We start from the raw sequence: 19997 nt of genomic DNA, 5'->3' as shown, positions 1-19997 counted from the left end.
ACTGGTAGAGATTAGATATCAAAACTCTTTAGACTCAGCTAGATCAACTGCATGGAAAACTACTAAATTTGGACCCCTTTCTATACCAGTCAGGCTAAGAAGACTGCTACTTTCCTCATTTTTAGGTTGCCAGTCCCCTTTTGTGGACCTACAATCAGCCCTGCAGACACACCCATTTATCTTCCTCCATCAGTGATGGTTGGGCTGAGGCCTCCCTGGAGAATTCCCAGGTGATGGGAGCTGAGGGATCAAATAAGTATGGTGGTCCATGAAGCCTCAAAGGGCTTCAGACTGTTCTAAGCTCCAAAGTAATTCCCCCAGAGAAGTCTAAGAAACTTAGCAACCCAGTGAGGGCTTCTAACTCTAACCTTTGATGTTCTGGCCACATTTCACACTAAGGCCATCAATGTGCTTCCTCAGTCTTCATCTATCATGAGAGAAAAAGACCTAAATTCTCAGAACACAGTCTTACAAAATACTCCAGACCCAAGCCTTTCTTAACTACCTGGAGACAGAGTACAGAAACAATTAGTGCTTCTAGGAGGAGATTGAGACCAATTTTCATCTCTCTCAGTTGCTGGAATTTTAATAATGAACACCCCTAACAGGAATCACTTTATTAGAACTAATCAATGTAGTTCTATGGGCAAATAACTAAAACAGCATTTCTCCTAGAAGCATTGCGTTAGTTACCATTCTGCTCAACAATAATAATTACAAATTATCTAACAGACCTCCAATTTCTTACAATAAGAGCTGAATGAAGAACCCCCTCAGGCAATGACCTACTGAGCAACAGAGGTTTTGACAAAGAAAACTGCTGTTTGAAGGCACTAATTTCAAATGAAATGGAGGAAAGGGTGCCCTCTTCAGGGCCCAGGAGTTCGAATCCCACTTTTGCTTATAAACACTTCTTTAAGAAATAATTTACTCTCTCTGTTTTCTCATCAGAGAGGGAGATTGGACTACAGAAGTTCTAGGTTCCCTCCAGTTTTAACTTGCCATTGAAGCCATTTTCTTTTTCCTAATACCAGCCTTTAAAGGCCAAGGGCACCCTACTGCAAGGAGCCACAATACCCTGATCTTCTGCTGGATTCTGCACTCCCACAGAGAAATCGTTTCTTTGTAGTGAAGCAAGGGCCTGCCACTCAAGTTGCAATGTAGCATCAGACTATTATAAAAAGACAGCTCGTCTTCCACTGTCCACAGGCAAAAGGAGACAAACTGTGTACTGGTTATTACCACTTGGCAGCACACAGCTACACTGAAATACACACCGTATGCTTATTAATACCGTCACTATTTGCAAACACTATTAAATATTCCAGCAGCATCAAGGATCCAAACATCTCACCTTAGCCTATCTCCTACTACAAGGCCAATGAACAAAACTTTCTCCTTTCAAGTACAGTCGCCTTTTGTGAACTCCACTCACTCAAGAACAACTGTCATCTACAAAAACAGGCTTTGTTAAAAGATCCAACCTCGTGCACCAACAGTAGGGACACCTTTTCTTCCCAGCCATCCTAACCTAGCAGCAGCAGCCCAACAGTGACACCTGCTGGAGAACTAGAAGCAAGGGTTGGCTCATCACCTAGAGACTTTCAGTCCCTTTAGAAGGCAGAAGAGGCAGACTAGCACCTGTTTGTCTTAGTGATTTACACCAGAATGCAGCCATTCAAATGGTAGTCCTTCTTTAATGTGTACGTACTTAGAATATTTTACAACATATCTCATTTTTGAGACAGCTGTCAGCCTTCATGGTATACAACATCCTAGCTCATTTAAAAGTGATTCCATATAAATAATGTAACTACCGAGTTAATATACTATTTTAAAATGAGAATCCTGAGTTATTTGTATATTTTAAAAGAAAATGAGCATAAATATAAAATTGTTTACAGCGAGATGGTTGAACTTTAAACCACAATGCATACATTTTTTGGCACCAGAAAAGAAAAAAATATTTAAACAAAAAATTATGGTACATCCTCAATAGTTTCTGGGCTTTTTTTTTTTTTTTTTCAAACAGAGTCTCGCTCTGTCGCCCATGCTGGAGTGCAGTGGTGCGATCTCGGCTCTCTGCAACCTCTGCCTCCCCGGGTCCAAGTGATTCTCCTGCCTCAGCCTCCCAAGTAGCTAGGACTACAGGCATGCGCCACCATGCCTGGCTAATTTTTTTTTGTATTTTTAATAGAGATGGGGTTTTACCACATTAGCCAGGCTGGTCTCAAACTCCTGACCTCAGGCAATCTGCCTGCCTTGGTGTCTCAAAGTGTGGGATTACAGGCGTGAGCCACTGCACCTGCCCAGTAGTTTCTGGGTTTTAAATAACCTACTTTATTAAGTGATTAATAATATTTTAGATGTACAATATCATAGCCGTGAGTCACATGTGATTATTCACATTAATTAAAAATTTAAAGATTACATTTATTTTCTCAGATAACAGTAGCAGCATTTCAAATGCTCAATAGCCACATGTGGCTAGTGGCTACCATCTTACATAGCACAGATACAGAACATTTCCATCAGTGTAAGAAGTTTTATTGGACAGCACTGCTCTAGAAAATCTAGTGTTTACAGACAAAATTATCTGATATCTAGGTGGGGGGAGCAGATGGAATATAGATTAAAGAAAGCTAGCCAAGCATTGATAACCTTTGAAGTCAGATTATAGGTGTATGGAAACTCAGTTATACTTTTTGTTTTTATATATGTTTGAAGATTTCCATAATAAAATGTTAAAAGAAAAAAAGTGGTTCACTTAAAAATGAAGTTACGGCCAGGCGCGGTGGCTCACACCTGTAATCCCAGCACTTTGGGAGGCTGAGACGGGCAGATCACCTGAGGTCGGGAGTTCAAGACCAGCCTGATCAACATGGAGAAAACCTGTCTCTACTGAAAATACAAAATTAGCCAGGCATGGTGGCGCATGCCTGTAATACCAGCTACTCGGGAAGCTGAAATAGGAGAATTGCTTGAACCCAGGAGACGGAGGTTGTGGTGAGCTGAGATCACACCATTGCACTCTAGCCTGGGCAACAAGAGTGAAACTCCATCTCAAAAAATTTTTTAAAAAGTTATCATATTAAGGAAAATGCCATGAAGGGCAGCTTGCACAAATCTTTAGTCATGAAGACCAGAGTTCATATTCTCACTCAGAGACCTATTATATGATCTTTAACAAGAAACTGACTTCCCTGAGCCTCACTTTCCTCAACTATAAAATGGAAAATTGAATACCTGACTTGCATAGAATTGTTGTTGAAAGCAGAAGGAATTATTTCAAAGCAAGAACATAATACCTAACACATAGTAGGCCCTCAGTAACTGGTATCTCTCTTTTTTTTTCTTGAGATGGAGTCTTGCTCCATCACCCAGGCTGGAGTACAGAGGCGCAATCTTGGCTCACTACAACGTCCGTCTCCTGGGTTCAAGTGATTCTCCTGCCTCAGCCTCCCAAGTAGCTGGGACTACTGGCCCGCGCCACCAAGCCCTACTAATTTTTGTATTTTTAGTAGAGACAGGGTTTTACCATGTTGGCCAGGTTGGTCTCGAACTCCTGACCTCAAGTGGTCCACCCGACTCAGCCTCCCAAAGTTCTGGGATTACGGTCATGAGCCACCGCACTGGGCAGTAACTGGTATCACTAATTATGATCAAACAATAAAGTTTATTTTAAACCACTCAGGTATTTCTCAGAATAGTACATGAAGAGGTACTACTAAAGCAGAATGGACAAAAGCTAACCAGAGTCCACTGGTATTACAGAAACAGCAACTGCTTGGTTTCTTAGAGCAGTAACTGAAGACAGTCCTTTTACAGCGATCTTTAATAAACTTTTTTTTTTCTTTTTTTTTTTTTTTTTGAGACGGAGTCTCGCTCTGTCGCCCAGGCTGGAGTGCAGTGGCCGGATCTCAGCTCACTGCAAGCTCCGCCTCCCGGGTTTAGCCATTCTCCTGCCTCAGCCTCCCGAGTAGCTGGGACTACAGGCGCCCGCCACCTCGCCTGGCTAGTTTTTTGTATTTTTTTAGTAGAGACGGGGTTTCACCGTGTTAGCCAAGATGGTCTCGATCTCCTGACCTCGTGATCCGCCCGTCTCGGCCTCCCAAAGTGCTGGGATTACAGGCTTGAGCCACCGCGCCCGGCCTTTAATAAACTTTTTAAGTGCCTACTACATGTCATGCACTGTGTTGACTGCCTTCTCACGTCTCTTGGCAAAGAGGAAGAAGAAAGGCTCGGGCCCCTGATGAAGACCAGTATGCAAGGCACAATATTCCAAAACCAGGAATTGAGGAGCCGTTAATCCAGAACTGGTTTCAAGTATATGAGCAGAGTTAGCAAACCTCTCTGTTTTGTTTATCTTTCACATCCAGTCAAGTCTCCCTCTGTTTCCCACCCCAAGCCCTTAGTAAATGCCTAAGAACCTACATGCACTATACCCTTTCCTCCCTGGCATGTGCTAGTTCCCTAAAATAAAAAGGTCTTTCCCTCTCCAAATCCTACCCATCTTTCAAGACTTGATTTTGCAAAGCCTTCTTGGATGATACTTCCCTTTCTCTGAGACTACATCCAATCTCAGTACCACACAATGAAGCATTTGCTCATCTACACTTTTGAAAAATTTTGTTGTCTTGCCTCCACAATAACACTGTAGACTCAGGTTGGTAAAGACCATGTATTATACTTCTTTTGTATTTCCCACAGTGCCTAGCACAGTACTAGAAAATTTGTAACCATTCAACTAATACTTATTGACTGAGTGACTGTCTAAAGCATCCTCCCAAAATAACAAGTACATTATGTGCATAATTCATATTCCCACCCTTGTTAGAAGCTTATGTCAGAGAAATTTCAGTTGCTTCGACAGAGGATGTAATGCAGCGCAATATGCTGTTTGGATCCAACAGGCATATTCTGGGAGTTGGTGATTATGCTAGCTTTGACCTTTACAAAATTACAGAAAGAAGTCCCTAATAAATCAAGATAGATGCGCACATAGCCATTCATGGAACATGTGGTGGGCAATCAACTACACCCACTCTGTTTCTGCCATGAAAGAGTTGGCTAGGATGACAATCCGAGTATGGAGAGTCCTTCCTTCCATGAATTCTTCTTCTTCTCCACCCCAAGGTGAATGTCCATCTGGAAGGTCCATTCAGAGAATCTCAACTGAGCAACTAATAGGCTGTCCAAAAACAAGTATCTCTGAAAAAATTGGAACTTTCCTTGACATACATATATATATAGATATACATATTTTTTTCTTTTCCTTTTGTCAAACTGCAGTGTTCCAAAAGATAAGGATTAGGAAGTGAACTCGCTTGTCCAAAGCAACACAATCAGCAAAGAATCAATAGACTAATCTGTACCATGCAGGGTTCTCTTTTACTTATTCCTAGGCACGATGGGACATTGTTTTGTCTCACAATAAGTAGTCCTGCACATACAACATCTCAAGAAGGTCAAAAAGCAGGGCAGAGAAAGTCAATGATTCCATCTCCTCATGCCTCTCTAACCTAATCTACACTCTCCTTTCAAGGCTAAAGCCAGAACCTTGAGCTTAGCCAGAAATAGAGCTAGCACAGCCAACTGACTCATACTGCTAGGCCCTATCCTATCTCTGCCACCAGAGCAAGATTTTCCAAGAAAATGCAATGGGGAGATCAGAAGCAGATGCGTGGGTCCCAGACACTCCAAATACAGCCACAACATCTATAGGACTGAAGGAAATGATACAAGGAGAAAAGCAAGGGATGCAGGAGAAGACAGGAAAGCAACTGCTTACCTCCTGAGTGAATCCTCCTCAGAGCTTTCCTCAGGCATATCCTGATGTAAGGCCTCCTGTGACACAGTTCCAGATCTGCTGGACTGGGTGTAAATTCTTTCCCAGTGGCCTGTCTCCTGGTTAAAGGCCACCCCCACAGTCCTCTCCTCCTGCGGACTAGCAGAGCTGCTCAACTCCAGCCTGCTGGAGCTGGGCGTTTGGCCCTCAGTCCGCTCAAGAGGTGGTAACTGGCTGCCACTCGATGGCACACCCTCAAAGGAGCTGGGGACCTGCCAGGAGGAGCTAGCCTCGCCAGAGGAGTAGTTAGGTGTGGTTCTTTCCCAGCGCAGGGTATCGTTGTTGAAGGTCAGGAGATTGTGGCAAGCACGACAGCGATTCAGGTGGCCACGGGACAGGTTGGAGTTGTTCTCACTGCTGTGTGGGGTGGGCTGGTGGGAAGGGCCTGGCCTTTCAGATTCAAGGTTATTGTTGAGCATTTCCTGGGCCTGCTGGGTCTGGGGAGCTTCCCCACTCAGGCTCTGATCCAGCTCCTGAAGCCGGTCATACTCCAAAAAGAAGCGTCTCAGGTCACACTGAAGCTCATGGCGAATGCTGCCCGAGTTATTTTGGCTGGAGCCATTCCCTCCATCTGACTCAGTTGCCAACCCTGATGCTGGAAAACCCCTCCCTTCTGTGGCTGAAGTGTACACAGATGCCTGAGAGCCACCTTCCTGCTGTCTCAGCACAGACAGCAAACTCACTGAAGAGGCACTGGTCCTGGGCGGGGGCATGGATTCCGCCTCAGAGCGGGAGTTCAGACTGAGTACTGTCCGGGTCCACTCAGATCCTGTCAACCCGGGAGCTATTTCTCGGTGATACCTAGAAGGGTGGCTAGACAGAGGCCCTCCCAAAGAGCGGCGGGTAGGACCCAGACTGAGGTTGCGGAGCGTGTTGCCGGCAGTGCTGCTCTGGACTGTACTGAAGGCAGACGGCCGGTTCAGGAGGCCCTGGTCCTGCTGCGTTGACGAGGCCTGCTCCGGGGGATGGAAGGGCTCGGTCTGTACAAAAGAAAAGGAAGGGGTAGTAGCTCTGGCAGAAGCAGGGGGGACACTGTCCTGGTGTGGCAAGAGGGAAGGAACTCGAGTGCCAGAGCAGCGGCTGCAAAGGCACAGGATCCCAAGGTGCTGGCAGCACTCAGCTGTGGGGTAACTGACCCGCTGTCGGAGCCTGATGTAAGCGGAAGTCCTGGGGCGCTCCGTGGAGGGCTGAGGGGGAGGCGGTGGGGGTGAGGGGGTAGCAGAATCTTGCACTGTGCTTTGCTCTCCCACCTGGATGCCAGAAGAGCGGGAGGACAGCATGTGCAGGAAATTGTGGAGGAGAGGTGTCCGGCGAACTGGCTGTGATTGCAGGAGGGCACGCTGACGGTAGTGGGATAATTCTGTTCCATCTATGGGGATCTCTGGTTCGTCATCACCCTGCAACGTGGACCAGCATGGGGCAGGGGGTAGAGCAAGGCAGTTAGGTAGTACCTCCAAGTAAATCAAGAAAAACTAACCACTGACAATCATCCAAGGAAAACAATGTTCACAGGTAGGAAACAACTCTCTACCCCTGAAGCACTGACAACTGGCCTCAGATTCAGAATAATCCCATGGTATTAAAATTTCCACTCCCAATCAGCAGCATATCTGAATGAGTGCAGCTGACAAACCAATTGTCTTACAAAAGACATCTCTCCATGACATGGAAGCAGTGAGGGGAAGCGAATTGTCAACCAGCCAGAGGCACATGAGTGACAAGCTATCCAACATTGTCTAGTGATGATAAGGGTTACTTCTTTTTTTTTTTTTTTTTTTTTTTTTTTTTTTTGAGACAGAGTGTCGCTCTGTCGCTCAGGCTGGAGTGCAGTGGCCAGATCTCAGCTCAATGCAAGCTCCGCCTCCCGGGTTTAGCCATTCTCCTGCCTCAGCCTCCCGAGTAGCTGGGACTACAGGCGCCTGCCACCTCGCCGGGCTAGTTTTTTGTATTTTTTAGTAGAGACGGGGTTTCACCGTGTTAGCCAGGATGGTCTCGATCTCCTGACCTCGTGATCCGCCCGTCTCGGCCTCCCAAAGTGCTGGGATTACAGGCTTGAGCCACCGCGCCCGGCCAAGGGTTACTTCTAATGAGGCGATCACTGGAGAGTTTTAGAATCGACTCTCCTGTCAAGATTATGACTATAAGCCTGAATATACAATCTGAAGCTAGCTTTAAATTTTGACTGGAAAGAAAGACTTGGGTATTGAGAATTTAAATCCAATATAATCAGAATTGGAATACTAGTTAGGAAAAGAACTCACAGTTTAGCTGGAATTGGAACTGCTGGACTAACTTACCTGTTGATTAGAGGGGTTAACAATTGCTGTGAGTAAGTAGTGTCCAAGTGGATCAAATCTCACCAGACTGAAATCACAGAAGAGACAAAGACACGCATAGAGAGATTATGTTAACTGAGAAGAGAAAACTTGTGTTCAAATTTATAGCAATCATTACTGATAACTGGTATCACTCAGGTATCCACTTCATTCAAGACTTTCAAAACTTTCAAAGAGATTAAAATAACAACACTCAATACTTCTTGCCAGAGTAAAGGAATATGTATCACAAAAATAACGATTTCACATGAAAAACACCTAGGGTTTCCATCCCCGGAAACAGCTACATTAAGCACATCTTTGCTCAAATACAAGAGCTCATCCTAACCATAAAGCATAAAATGCTCTCATACTCTGCCACAGAATCAGTTCTTCCCTCATATGGCAGCTACACCAGCAAGAAGCATGAATCTTGGTGGCAACGAACAGACCCAGCATTAAATGACATAGCTGAAACCAGAAAATTGGCCTGTATTTGACTGCAAATCCAAGAGGACCAAAGAAACACAATGCATCATCTTTAATAGCGGCAATATGTTTTGATCTTGAGTACTAAATAAATGTCAATTACATGCTTACATCTCCATCTTCCAGTTTGATATACAAAGACAACCCAACGAGGTATCTAAAATACCACCCAAACTTGTTTCAGGTTTTCCCAAAGAAGGACTATCCAAAACACAGTTAACTTTGAAACTAAAAGAGAGTCTAATGATCTTGGTCTCCAAAGTTCAGAAGAGGAGGCCAATAAGGGAAAGCTGAAATGAACAAAATGAGTGTCTCCCAGCTGATTAGTCAGCTGTTTAGAAAGTAGGAGGCAGCCAGGTGCAATGGCTCACACCTATAATCCCAACACTCTGGGAGGCCAAAGCAGGAGGATCACTGAAGGCCAGGAGTTCAAGACTAGCCTGAGCAACACAGTGAGACCCCCCTGTCTCTACAAAAAAATTTAAAAATTAGCTGAGAGTGGTTGCACACACCTGTAGTCCCAGACACTCACAAGACTGAAGTGGGAGGATTGCTTGGGCCCATGAGGTCAAGGCTGCAGTAACTTGGGCCCATGAGGTCATGGCTACACAACTGTACTCCAGCCTGGGTAACAGAGCAAGACCCTGTCTCTTTAATAATAAAATAAAAAAGGGCAGGGGTGGGCACGGTGGCTCACGCCTATAATCACAGCACTTTGGGAGGCTGAGGTGGGCAGATCACTTGAGGCCAGGAGTTCAAGACCATCCTGGACAACATGGTGAAACCCTGTGTCTACTAAAAATACAAAATAATGAGCCGGGTGTGGTGGTGGGCGCCTGCAATCCCAGCTACTTAGCAGGCTGAGGCACGAGAATAGCTTGAATCCAGGAGGTAGAGGTCACAGTGAGACGAGATTGCACCACTGTACTCCACCCTGGGTGACAGAGTGAGACCCGGCCTCAAAAAAAAAAAAAAAACATAGGAGGAGCTGTGAGGATGACAACTTCCCCTGAGCAGGGATAACAACCTGTCTTCCAAAGTGACAGCCGGCAGAATGTTCTCTATCATGTCAGTCCTGTGCCAGACAATGCTGATGGGGCAGCGCACTCACCGGACCCGTTCCATCTCACTAGCTGTCTTCACCACAGCAAAGGGTTCCCGTCGACTCCAGTCCCAGAAGTGGATCTCATTGGCAGTGGCAATCAGCAGGAGCTGAGCCGTAGGGTGGAAAGCCAGGGAGGCAATGGCATTGTTGCTATCTGTGAACCAGCTTTCACTGCCACCCTGTGAACAAACCAATTCCAGATATTCTCAGGTTACAAGCCACCAGCACACTGGGAAGTCAATTTCAAGAAAGGTCCATTTAAGGTAAAATGACTACATCTAGTGACTACTTTAAATACATCTTTGTAAAAAGATGTAGAAGATCAGTGATCTGGCAGTGCCACTAATTTATCAGACAAATACTATACAATCAGCTCAGTTCTTCAAATTATTCACAATCTACAAGCAATAAGCATATATACACAGTTCCTACTTCTTTTTTTCTTTTTTTTTTTTTTTTTGACAGGGGGTTTCATTCTGTTACCCAGACTGGAGTGCAGTGGCACAATCTCAGCGTACTGCAACCTCTGCCTCCTAGGTTCAAGCATTCCTCGCACCTCAGCCTCCCAAGTAGCTGGGACCACAGGCACATGGCACCATGCTCGGCTAATTTTGTATAATTTTGTGTATAATATTTTTGGTATAATATCCTGCCCAGGCTGGTCTCGAACTCCTGAACTCAAGCAATCCTCCTGCCTTGGTCTCCCAAAGTGCTAGAATTACAGGCGTGAGTCACCGCGCCCAGCCCACAGTTCCTATATCTAAAGCCTGAGAAAAACTCAAGCTTGGTGCACAACATGGTGCAAGACAACCTGCTAGCCAGTTACTAGGACAAAGAGGATCTTGCTTTGATGATCATGATCGGAGTACAGGACAATCTTTGCCCTTACACAATAGAAATCCATCCTGAACATATCTTAGATTCTCCTGTACTATGTCACAATGGGCCAAAGGAAGCAAAAGCAGATGTTCATCTTAGAATGGAAGACAATCTCAGGGCATGCTTAAGCTATTGCAAAAAAAAACAAAAAGGAATGGAAGACAGGGAATTAGACTTCCTGTTAATTAAGTGGGCAATGTCTACCACAATATATTCAGATGTAGTCCTAAGAACCCAGTTAGGCTCTTCCAGAATTAAAAACTCAATGGTAAACAAGTCTCTGTATTTAGAATACCAAAAGAGGCTGGGCATGGTGGCTCACGCCTATAATCCCAGTACTTTTAGGAGGCTGAGGCAGGCGGACCACTTGAGGTCAGGAGTTTGAGACCAGCCTGGCCAACATAGTGAAACCCCGTCTCTACCAAAAACATAAAAATTAGCCAGGCATGATGGCGCATGCCTGTAATCCCAGCTACTTGGGAAGCTGAGGCAGAAGTTATCACTTGAACCTGGGAGGCGGAGGTTGTAGTGAGCTGAGATCGTGCCACTGTACTCCAGCCTGGGCGACAGAGTGAGACTCCGTCTCAAAAAAAAAAAAAAAAAAAAACAGAATACCAAAAGAAAAGGGTATCTTAAGGAAATACTCACGTGTAAATCCCAAATCCTAACTTCCCCATCTAGGCAGCCGGAAGCAATAAGGCCTGAGATGGTGGGATGAAAAGTGACACACCACGGAGTACGGCGGTGTCCAATCAAGGAATGAACACACTTGCCAGTCTTCACCTCCGTAATATAGATATTATGATTCACATGGGTGGAGGCTAAGAGAGTCCTAGGAAATCAAAGAGTAGAACTAATTCAGAAGCATGTGGAAGGGTAACCAACCTTATCAACTTTGGACAACACAGAATAGTGATGCTACCTGCCGATCCCAACACGAAAGAACCTAAGCTTTGTACGTTAGGCAGTATATCTACAAACAGAAATACTCTGATCTTTAAAGGCTTTTGGTTTGTCCACGCTGTCCCCAAATGACACATGCCACATTCAGAAAATATTTTTTTCCACTGGAATAACCATCATGCCACTGGTGAGCTGTATCACACAGGCAAATGATTGTTATTGAGAAACTTTCCAAGTTTTGATCCTCTCAGTTTCCTTTGCTTGTTCTCATGATTTTTCAGGTTAGCACTGCTCATCTACTTTCTTTCCCTTTCTGACATGTGGCCAAAGCACTGTTCATAAAGTACTTCAGAGAGCCTTTAGGGACTGACTTGGAAGATCAAGCCAGGCCAAATATACAGAAAGCACTGTTATCACAAATCTTAAGGTTAAGTTACAGATAATTACTAAGTACCTGTCTGGGCTGAAGGCCAATAAGAAGGTAGAGCGTGGACTATCCGGCAGTTCTACTCTCTGGGAGACAAAAAAAAAAAAAAAAGTTAAAATACATAGACTATGTATTTTATAGACTATGGTTCACCCTATCTCAAAAGCACATTAACCATTCTAGATTAGTATTCACAGTGTAGGCTTAAAAACTGGAGACAATGATCAAGCTACAAATTGAGAGAGATAAACCTAAATTACCTTCAGGAAAACTGTCTAGCTCTAAAGGAAAAAGATATTTCTAGCACATTAATTCTTTCAAATTTACAAACAACTCCCTAAGTCAGATATGTCAACTCTCCCACACAAGATAAATATATCCCAACTCTGCTGTTAACCCATTCTAAGAGCTCATTCTACCATCACCAGCACAAATCCTATGTGAAATATAGCCATTTTCCTTACCTTGCCCTCCCATTTCATCCACCGGGTTTTATCTTCCACCAGCTCCTGCAGAAGCCGCTGAGCTCCCATGGCCCGAGCACCCCGTTCTCGCCCCCAGAGTATCCGGACAGCATTCTTTTCTGGGACAACCTTCATGGCGCTCAGTAGCCACTGTTACACCAGGCCCAGGAAATGAAGGAGCAAGTAACAGCTCCAACACACTGAAGCAGCTAAAATGAGGCCATACAGGTCCTTGTAAGTTGTCTTCATGGAAATCTAAGGAATAAAGAATAATGTCAAAGAACGACTATTCTGCAACGAGAAGCTTTCCATTGCAAATACAATTCTAGCTCAAAAGGCAAATTATTCTTTTCCTATTTAATGACACTTTCTCAGAAAAGACCCTTCTCCCAGAATTTTTCTTCCAAAAATATTTCATACTCTCATATTCTCCATAGCTCAACCTTATATCTAAAGAAAGGATCAGGCCAGGCACAGTGGCTCATGCCTGTAATCCCTGAACTTTGGGAGGCCAAGGAGGGTAGATTGCTTGAGGTCAGGAGTTTGAGACAGCCTGGCCAACATGGTGAAACCCCATCTCTACTAAAATACAAAAATTAGCCGTGTGTGGTGGCAAGCACCTGTAATCCCAGCTACTCATCAGACTGAGGCAGGAGAATTGCTTGAACCCAGGAGGCAGAGGTTGTAGAGAGCTGAAATAGTGCCATTGCACTCCAGTGCTTGGGTGACAGAGCGAGACTCCGTCTCAAAAAAAAAAAAAGATTATTTGAGAGTACCTTTCTCACTCATTTTCTCCTCTCCACTAAAGATTCAGGGTAGAGGACAGAGAAGGAAAAGGAAGGAAAAAAAAAAATCAGGTTCTTTTTCTCATCTACCACAAGACTTACAAAGAAAAAACTTCATCACAAATTAAAATTCTACCAAAATGGCAACTAGCAGAACAGTACACACAAGTACAATGATTAAAGAACAAATTGTGGTCTATACACTGGACTATGTAGCCTGATAAAATTCAAAAGAATATCCACATATGTACAATGTTATCCATTGTGGCACTGTTTCTTCCAACTCCACTATGAATGTTTTCAAAAAATAGGAAAGTTGAAAAAATAGTACAATAAACATACACTATTCTCCACCTAGACTCAAGATTGTTAATATTTTGCCAAATATGCCTCATCTAGCTCCATGGATAGAGATATGGCTACATCAAAGTTGTTTTTTTGTTTTGTTTTGTTGTATAATTTTGGAATTATTTCAGTAGGTATCAAGACACTTTAACCCCGCATATTTACTTCACTATGCACCTCCTAGGAAGAAGGACGTCCTGCCTCATAACCACAATAACATTACTATACCAATTATCATCGAATACTTCAGTTCTCGTTCGAAATCTTCCCAATTGCCAAAAAAAATTTCATTTATAGTTGACTTTAAAAAAATCCAGAATCTAATCAAAACTCAAGCAATGACTTTGGACATTTATGTCTCTTTAGTCTCCTTTATCCTAGAATGGCCTCCACGTTTTGTTTTGTTTTCATTTGTGACACTAGCTTTTTTTTGGGGGGGGGGCAGGGGACACAGTCTCACTCTGTGGCCCAAGTTGGAGTGCAACAGTGCAATCTCAGCTCACTGCAACCTCTGCCTCCTGGGATGAAGCAATTCTCCTGCCTCAGCCTCCCAAGTAGCTGAGATTACAGGCACCTGCCACCATACCCAGCTAATTTTTGTATTTTTAGTAGAGACCAGGTTTTGCCATGTTGGCCAGGCTGGTCTCGAACTCCTGACCTCAGGTGATCCACCCGCCTCAGCCTCACAAAGTGCTGGGATTACAGGCCTGAGCTACTGTACCCAGCTGACACTAGCTTTTCTAAAAGATTAGGACAGTTGACTTGTTAGAATGCCTTACATCCTAGACTCAACTGATTGCTTCCTTATAGTAGCATTTAGCTTGCCTCTCTATACCTTTATTTCCTGTAAACAATAGGTTAGGTCTAAAATCTTCATTAGTTTACATGTTTTTGGTGACAGTGCATCACAGTTGATGTGCCTATATACCTCAAGGTGGAGTACATCAGGTGGCACATATTTTCAGACTGTACAATCATTAGTGATCATTTGTTGAAATACGATTACTTGGTTGAGGTTGTTAACAGCCAGACCTCTTTGTAAAGGAATATCTCCCCCTTTACAGTTAGTAATCTGTGGCTATTATTTGGCATCATGTAAATATACTATTCCTTCTCAACTTTTTACTTAATGGTTTAACATTCATTAATGATTCCCTCTTGTACTTTTTTAAAGGGGGGAGATGCTGAAAATATCGATTTTCTAATTCTATCATTATTTCTAGATGTATTAGCTGGCTTTCCTGTACAAATAATAAATTTCCCTTAAAAATTGGTGCAGAGGAGTTACTAATTCTGTCTTATTGCTTACAATAGCAAAAACTGAGGACAACCCAACTGTCCATCTAAAGGGTACTGGATGACTAATCTATGACAAGGAAGATTCTCTGGCTACTGATAAGAATAGATGTACAAAATATATTGTCGAGAGAGGAAAAAAAGCAAAGTACAAAACAATATATTGAGTAAAGCTACTTTTGAATAAGAAGAAAAACTAATGGTAATGCACTGGGGACCGGAGGGACTAGATAAATGGAAACAAAAATGGATGCAATACCTGTCAGTGTTTTTGAAATGGAATGTTAATTTGTGGTATGTTGTTTTTTTGTTTTTTGTTTTTTTTAAGAAACAGGGTATCACTCTAACACCCAGACTGGAGTGCGATGGTGCAATCATGGCTCACTGTAGCCTCAAAGTGCTGGGCTCAAGCAATCCTCCTGCCTCAGCCTCCAGAGTAGCTAACTTTTAAAATTATTTTAAAGATGGGGTCTCGCTATGTTCCCCAGGCTGGTGCAAACCACTGCACTAGGTGCTGAAATTTTAGTTTTTGAAAAAGGTATATCTGTTACCTTTATGAAAAATTTTGTTTAAAATATTAAACAACGCCAGGCGCAATGGCTCACGCCTATAATCCCAGCATTTTGGAAGGCCGAGGTGGATGGATCACCTGAGGTCAGGAGTTCAAGACCAGCCTGGCCAACATGGCAAAACCTACTCTACTAAAAATATAAAATTTACTCTACTAAAAAGACAAAAATTAGGCCGGGTGCAGTGGCTCACGCCTGTAATCTCAGCACTTTGGGAGACCGAGGTGGGCAGATCACCTGAGGTAAGGAGTTCGAGGCCAGGCTGGCCAAAATGGTGAAACCCCATCCCTACTAAAAATACAAAAATTAGCCCAGCATGGTGGCAGGCACCTGTAATCCCAGCTACTCAGGAGGCTGAGGCTGGAGAATTGCTTGAACCCGGGAGGTGGAGGTTGTAGTGAGCCAAGATCACATCACTGCACTCTAGCCTGGGTGACAGAGTGAAACTCCATCTCCAAAAAAAAAAAAAAATTAACAAATTAATTAATCAAAAATAAAATATTACATGAGGCCAGGCATGGTGGCTCACGCCTATAATCCCAGCACTTTGGGAGATCAAGGCAGGCAGATCACTTGAGGTCAGGAGCTCGATATCAGCCTGGCCAACATGGAGAAACCCCATCTCTACTGAAAATACAAAAATTAGTCGGGCATGGTGGTGCACACCTGTAATCCCAGCTACTCGGGAGGCTGAGGCACGAGAAATGCTTGAACCCAGGAGGCTAAGGTTGTAGTGAGTCGAGACGGCGCCACTGCACTCCAGCGTGAGTGACAGAGTGAAACTCCATCTCAAAAAACAAACAAAAAAAATGGTCGGGTGCAGTGGCTCAAGCCTGTAATCCCAGCACTTTGGGAGGCTGAGGTGGGTGGATCACAAGGTCAAGAGATCGAGACCATCCTGGCCAACATGGTGAAACCCCGTCTCTACTAAAAATACAAAAATTAGCCAGGCGTGATGGTACACGCCTGTAATCCCAGTCACTCAGGGGGCTGAGGAAGGAGAATCACTTGAACCACGGAGGCAGAGGTTGCAGTGGGCTGAAATCATGACATTGCACTCTAGCCTGGGCAACAGAGCCAGACTCTGTCTCCAAAAAAAAAAAAATATATTAAATTATGCAGTAAGTACATGTTAAGTGAAAAAAGAACACAAAATTTTATATGCAGTATAATCCCAACTTTGTTTAAAAAATATTTGGAGAGACGGGCACAGTGGCTCACGCCTGTAATCCCAGCACTTTAGGAGGCTGAGGTGGGTGGATCACAAGGTAAGGAGATCAAGACCATACTAGCTAACATGGTGAAACCCTGTCTCTACTAAAAATACAAAAAATTAGACGGGCGTGGTGGTGGGATCGCATCACTGCACTCCAGCCTGGGCGACAGAGTGATTCTCCATCTCAAAAAAAAAAAAAAGTTTGGAGAAAAAGGACACAAAAGAAATATAATAAATACTAACCATGGTTGTCTTTGAGTGGTGGCATTATTGGTGATTTAATAATTTTAATAGGCAAGTTTCCATTTTTTTTCACTTTTTAATTTTAAGAATTATTACCAGAAGCCCAAACCTCACCTTTCACTTTTTTTTTTTTTTTTTTTTTTTGAGACAGAGTCTCACTCCGTCACCCAGGCTGGAATGTAGCGGCACGATCTTGGCTCACTGCGACCTCTGCCTCCTGGGTTCAGGCAATTCTCCTGTCTCAGCCTCCCGAGTAGCTGGGACTACAGGCGCCTGCCACCATATCCAGCTAATTTTTGTATTTTTAGTAGAGACAGGGTTTCACCATGTTGGTCACGCTGGTCTCGAACTCCTGACCTAAGGTGATCCACCCGCCTCAGCCTCCCAAAGTGCTGGGATTACAGGCATGAGCCACCATGCCTGGCCATCATTCTTTTTTTTTTTAAAGTAGTAACTACTTATTGTAAAAAGCCAAACAATAATTGGCTCTTTACATTTCACAAAAGGCTGCAATCTAAAGAGTATACAACCAGATGTATCCAAATACAGAAAGAAAAATAAACATTAAGAGCCTGTGTTGAAGTTCTCTCACTGGAGTACTAAGATGTAAAAGTAAGAAAACACCAAGTTTGGCCAGGTGCGGTGGCTCACACCTGTAATCCCAGCACTATGGGAGGCCAAAGCAGGCAGATCACAAGGTCAGGAGTTTGAGACCAGCCTGGCCAACATAGTGAAACCCCATCTCTACTAAAAATATAAAAATTAGCCAGGTGTGATGGCTCATGCCTGTAGTCCCAGCTACTTTGGAGGCCAAGGTGGGAGAATCGCTTGGACCTGGAAGGCGGAGGTTGCAGTGAGCCAAGACCGCGCCATTGAACTCCAGCCTGGGTGACAGAGACTCCATCTCAAAAACAAAAACAAAAACAAAAACACCCACCAAGTTCCTAGTCCTACACAGCACACAGTTACCTAAGGAGTGACAAAGAAACAAATTCTAGCCTGTATCCTCATGATACAGCTCTCATCACTTATTAGTGCAAAAATATGTACTGAAAATATCAACATTTTCAGGCCAACCTCCTGAATAAGCTAAGGATGAACTAACTGGAAGGAAATCATCTCCTTAGTAACCCTGACAACTCATAGATTAGGATCAGAAGTCTAGACCTGAACCCAGGGTTGCCCTTTGGTCAAACTGCCATATAAGTGATTAATTACTAACTAGGAAGGTGCCAAAACTACAGTTCCTACTAGTTTACCTTAACCCTCTACTGCAATTATTTTACCCAACATAAAAAAATTCAGAAGAAACATTTTGAGGGTCCTTTGTCTTAACAGTGAAATATAAAAGCACTTTCAAAGAAATACATTTAAACCAGCACTTTGTAATATTTAAATCTTACAGATCACAAGGTCAGGAGTTTGAGACCAGCCTGGCCAATGATTTACACCTTGTGTAAGATCCAGAACCTACAAAGAACTCAAACAAATTTACAAGAAAAAAACAAACAACCCCATCAAAAAGTGGGCCAAGGATATGAACAGACATTTCTCAAAAGAGGACATTCATACAGCCAAGAGACACATGAAAAAATGCTCATCATCACTGGCCATCAGAGAAATGCAAATCAAAACCACAATGAGATACCATCTCACACCAGTTAGAATGGCGATCATTAAAAAGTCAGGAAACAACAGGTGCTGGAGAGGATGTGGAGAAATAGGAACACTTTTACACTGTTGGTGGGATTGTAAACTAGTTCAACCATTATGGAAAACAGTATGGCGATTCCTCAAGGATCTAGAACTAGAAGTACCATATGACCCAGCCATCCCATTACTGGGTATATACCCAAAGGATTATAAATCATGCTGCTATAAAGACACATGCACACGTATGTTTATTGCGGCACTATTCACAATAGCAAAGACTTGGAATCAACCCAAATGTCCATCAGTGACAGACTGGATTAAGAAAATGTGGCACATATATACCATGGAATACTATGCAGCCATAAAAAAGGATGAGTTTGTGTCCTTTGTAGGGACATGGATGCAGCTGGAAACCATCATTCTCAGCAAACTATCGCAAGAACAGAAAACCAAACACCGCATGTTCTCACTCACAGGTGGGAACTGAACAATGAGATCACTTGGACTCGGGAAGGGGAACATCACACACTGGGGCCTATCACGGGGAGCGGGGAGCGGGGAGGGATTGCATTGGGAGTTATACCTGATGTAAATGACGAGTTGATGGGTGCTGACGAGTTGATGGGTGCAGCACACCAACATGGCACAAGTATACATATGTAACAAACCTGCACGTTATGCACATGTACCCTAGAACTTAAAGTATAATTTAAAAAAAAAAAAGCAAACAAACCAACCCTAAAAAAAAAAAAAAAAAAGGCCGGGCACGGTGGCTCAAGCCTGTAATCCCAGCACTTTGGGAGGCCGAGACGGGTGGATCACGAGGTCAGGAGATCGAGACCATCCTGCCTAACCCGGTGAAACCCCGTCTCTACTAAAAAAATACAAAAAACTAGCCGGGCGATGTGGCGGACGCCTGTAGTCCCAGCTACTCAGGAGGCTGAGGCAGGAGAATGGCGTGAACCCGGGAGGCGGAGCTTGCAGTGAGCTGAGATCCGGCCACTGCACTCCAGCCTGGGCGACAGAGCGAGACTCCGTCTCAAAAAAAAAAAAAAAAAAAAAAAAAAAAGATTTAAATCTTACACAAGGTGTGGTAGAAACAGCAGTAGTCCAATTCCTAAAAATAAAAATAAAAAAAACTGACCTTCTGACCTCCTGTTACTCAAGAGGAACAATAAAATACAGGTCACAAGTACTGTATGACTAGGAAGTACTGTATGACTAAGAAAACTGTGCTGCAACCTCAGATTCCTACAGGATTCAGAAAGGGGAAAGAGTAGCTACAAATATCAATATCAAGACAAAAATCTAAAGATCAGGATTACCAAAGAACATGTCTATCAATTTCCAGGGACCTAAACACACTAAAAGCTGAAACAAGAGAAAGCTTTACTGATGGGAAGAAGTCAGAGGGAGTAAAACAATTACACAATCTCTCTTTCGTCTGAAGAAAAATATTT

General features: G+C 43.5%; 1 protein-coding gene across 7 annotated transcripts in view; it reads right to left on the bottom strand.

The window, feature by feature from the left end:
- Positions 1 to 19997, bottom strand: part of LOC105471664 (autophagy and beclin 1 regulator 1) — a 201137-nt gene that overhangs the window by 145495 nt on the left and 35645 nt on the right. For 4 of the 7 annotated variants that reach the window (XM_011724288.2, XM_011724286.2, XM_071074730.1 and 1 more), the window contains exons 2-7: positions 12431 to 12685; positions 11994 to 12052; positions 11285 to 11468; positions 9764 to 9936; positions 8146 to 8212; positions 5792 to 7245 (exon numbers count right to left, since the gene is read on the bottom strand). In XM_011724288.2, coding sequence (XP_011722590.1) covers positions 5792 to 7245; positions 8146 to 8212; positions 9764 to 9936; positions 11285 to 11468; positions 11994 to 12052; positions 12431 to 12565 — 2072 coding nt within the window. In that variant the 5' untranslated portion in view covers positions 12566 to 12685. The remainder of the gene's footprint in view (positions 1 to 5791; positions 7246 to 8145; positions 8213 to 9763; positions 9937 to 11284; positions 11469 to 11993; positions 12053 to 12430; positions 12686 to 19997) is intronic. The other 3 variants (XM_011724289.2, XM_011724291.2, XM_011724290.2) reach the window with 1 other exon arrangement.

This window comes from Macaca nemestrina, chromosome 12 (genome assembly GCF_043159975.1).
Source record: "Macaca nemestrina isolate mMacNem1 chromosome 12, mMacNem.hap1, whole genome shotgun sequence".
In the NCBI taxonomy this organism is placed as follows: Eukaryota; Metazoa; Chordata; class Mammalia; order Primates; family Cercopithecidae; genus Macaca; species Macaca nemestrina.
This window is presented reverse-complemented; position numbering and strand designations above follow the sequence as displayed.